The sequence below is a fragment of the Elgaria multicarinata genome, chromosome 6 (assembly GCF_023053635.1).
Source record: "Elgaria multicarinata webbii isolate HBS135686 ecotype San Diego chromosome 6, rElgMul1.1.pri, whole genome shotgun sequence".
Lineage (NCBI taxonomy): Eukaryota > Metazoa > Chordata > Lepidosauria > Squamata > Anguidae > Elgaria > Elgaria multicarinata.
Window position 1 is genome coordinate 81,333,335 of NC_086176.1, and position 3,595 is coordinate 81,336,929.

Consider the following 3,595-nt stretch of genomic DNA (forward strand, 5'->3'; position numbering starts at 1 on the left):
AGCTCCCTGGGCAGTTTACAAAAGTTACAAAAGAGTGTACATTATACACTCCTGGTTTACATGTATACACACACACATACACAGAGTACTACAATTTTGACAGCAGACTTCTATGTATAGAAAGAAGTTCCATCAACAAAAATATTTGTTTTATAGTGGTTGTGGATCTTCAGACGTTCTTTCAAACAGGAACAATGTAGCAGTTGAACAAAGTCATGTAGAAATTGAGATAACAATCTGCCTACCTTTCCTTAACAAAAACCATTAAGTTTTATAGGCAAGATGAAAAGGGCTCGCTTGGTTTAAATAAACTGCTGAAATGCTGTTCAAACTGTCTCAAGAACACTTGCCATTTCCTTGAATTGGTTGTAGAAGTTCTGAAATTGTGGGACTGCCATTTGAAATGTTTTGCTTGTGATGTATCCTGAAGCATCTGCTTCTTTTACAGCCATTGTAATGTAAGGGGATTTCAAAGATTTACAGCTGTCAGATGAGAAGTTCTCTTGTGCCATTTTTAGATTGACACTTGTTCTTATGTTCTGCAGATGAACTATGGAAAATACTGGAGTCAGAGCCCCAGTGTGGTGTAGTGGTTAGAGAGTTGAACTTGAACAGACTGAGTTCCAATCTTTGCTCAGTCATGAATTTCAGTGGACAGTCGTTCTGTCATGAGTGATCTCGGGACAGCTACTTTATCTGGCTAATCCACCACACAGGCTGTTGTGAGAATAAAATGGGATGGGGGCTGAAGATACACACACTACATTGACTTCCTTGAAGGAGGCACAGGATATGAGTTAGATAGGATTAGGTTATTTGGCTTTATTTTAAACCTATTGACCTATTTAGACCTCTTGTATTGATCACAATGGCTTCAGGATGGCTTCTTCTATAAAATTTAGAATAGCATTCTTGCTCTTATACTCTTTGTTCAAAGTATGGGTTATGTTCTCATCTTCCATCAAAGCACATTGATTTGGAAGTACATCCAAATGCTTATAGTCTTGTGGAAGGAGATGAGGCTTAGCATGCACCATTGAAAGAAAGAAAACACACACAAAAACAAACCGTTAAAGTTTGACAGGCAAAGCTGAAGCGAAGAGATAGATAGGTATTTTCTCTAAGTTCACTTTTCCTTCTCAGATAAGCAGGCACACATTCCCAAGTATCTCATAAAATCAGTTACAGTTCTACACATGCATGTACAAGTGCTGAGCTGTTTTTACAAGATACACAGAAATTCGTACTCACCCACATATCTTTCTGATGGCAGAATCAAGACATCACTTCAGATCTACTAGGAATTATTTGTTATATGAACCAAGAGAACTTCTATGGATACTGGGAACTGTTAAACCAGGTCTAGATTATTACAGAATAACCAGGTTTTAGCTATGAAACAAAAGGCCCAGTCTTGCAGATCTGTAGAAATCATTCCTTTATATAATGATACTCACTATTGTTTGTCCTTACAACAACCTTGCAACAACTGTGGTGTCTTCTAGGCAGCAGTTAAAATAGGGTGACCATATCAAAAGGAGGACAGGGCTCCTGTATCTTTAACAGTAATGTAGAAAAGGGAATTGCAGCAGGTGTCAATTGAAGTGGGTGAAATTCCCTCTTCATCACAACAGTTAAAGCTACACTAGCTATAGTAGAGTAGCCAGATACAAAAGAGGGCAGGGCTTCTGCAGCTTTAACTGTGTTGAGGAAGAGAGAATTTCACCCTCTTCAATTGACACCTGCTGAAATTTCCTTTTCTCCATTACAGTTAAAGATACAAGAGCCCTGTCCTCCTTTTCATATGGTCCCCCTAGTTAAAACCCATCTCTTTATCCAGGCCGTCCCTGATTGTGTTGCTCAGTTTGTTTGTTAATGGTGTTCTGAGTATTTGGTCGTAATGTTTGTATAAATGTTTTATATAAATCCTTTTCTATTTATTGGGCAGTATCCAACTGTGTCATTCTGTAAGCGCAAATGATGTTGTGCTAGCAGAAACTAGGTTCTCAACTATGTGCAAGAGAAAAATCCAACTAAAGTTACATTTGTGCAAGCGCAGTTCTGCAAGCAGGTGTACATCATGGTTGTGCAACCCATTGCACAACAGGTTGCACAAGAGTTATGCAAAACAGGTTGCATATTAGACTGCACAATATGTTGCGCAAGAAAGATTCAGCAGAGCTCTGCTAGCACTATTTGAGTTTGCTGAATGATACCATTGGAAATTGCCCCAATGATGTATTTTACTATATTGTAATGTATTAGGGCTGGCTGGGGAATGCTAGGAGTTGTACGCCTCTTTTCTGTCCAAACATGCATAGGATCGTTCACTTTTTTGCTTAGGAATATTTTTAGATATGGTAAGTAGTATATAAATCACTTAACTAAATAATAAATATAATAAAACTCACAAATAAAGTAATTGCTAGTCCCATTTTACAGATAAGAACAGAAGCAAAGATATGATTACACTTACAACACAATCCTATACCTGTCTAGACAGAAGCAAGTCTTATTGAGTTACATCAAGCTTACTCCTAGGTAAGTGTATATAGGATTGGAGTCTAATGTTTGAGAATGTACAATAGGGGGAGGGCCTAAATGCATTTATATAAATTGTTTTCAGATTAGTAGAATAAAGTATGTATCCTAAAAAAGAGTTGGATAGTCAAGAAATAACATTCCTCACTATAAAAACAAACAAACTCCTGTCAAATAGCTGGTAAAATTCTCTGACAAGAAGCCAAAATCCTTTACATCCTACAGAAAGTAGTTGGATCGACACTGAATAATCTCTTGCAATCCCTTCTAGGTGGGGACAGGTCTTTTTGCTAAACACATTTATACATTAATATGCATAAAAGTAGTTTGGAGGTTTTTTTCTAGATATCTTAATTCTGCAGATGCAAAGAGAGAAAGAAATTACAGGTGTCTGTTTGGAATAATAAACAACTTGCATTTTGCAGTGTCTGGTCACATCTGCAGCCTTTTGGGATGCAAAAGTACTGGAAAGATCATGGCACAACTTAAAGACACTTCTGTTACCATACCTTTTGTTTCTAAGCTAAATTAATACCTTTAGTTTTGTTTTCTGAAGAATCACATTACTTAATCTTAAACATATTTAACTAAACTGAAATTCAGCAGGCGATACAAGACAGGAAGAATCAAGCATACTGTACTTGTCAGAAAACTTTTTAGTTTGACCTTATACAAGGCAGGCTGGTATAAAACTATGGACAAGTGGATTGTGGTCTGTTAATATCAGAAACTGCACAGATGTAATACTTCAACCTGATCTGTCAGTAACATTAACTTGTCATGTAATATTTGAATTGTGCAGAATCTACATTACGGTGCATAGAATAATACAGGCATGAAGTGGGTGTGTGTATTCCTAATGAATAAATACTTTGATTATAAGACAAAATAAACATATAATGACAATCATGGGGAGTATTGTAAATCAGAGCTTCCACACTTTAATTATTATGCTGCTTCTGTGTTTTGAGCGGATGTGAGAATATTCTGTTGAATTGTCTATATTCTTTGTTTATCAAGATTTGATGAAAAATCCTGTAATTTGTTTGTATTT

General features: G+C 36.5%; 1 protein-coding gene across 1 annotated transcript; it reads right to left on the reverse strand.

Moving 5' to 3' along the window:
* Positions 1–244: 244 nt before the first annotated feature.
* Positions 245–512, reverse strand: LOC134400441 (COMM domain-containing protein 6-like). Its single transcript, XM_063128772.1, has one exon. The coding sequence runs from the start codon at positions 510–512 to the stop codon at positions 327–329; it is 186 nt and encodes a 61-aa protein (XP_062984842.1). The 3' UTR covers positions 245–326.
* Positions 513–3,595: the final 3,083 nt, after the last annotated feature.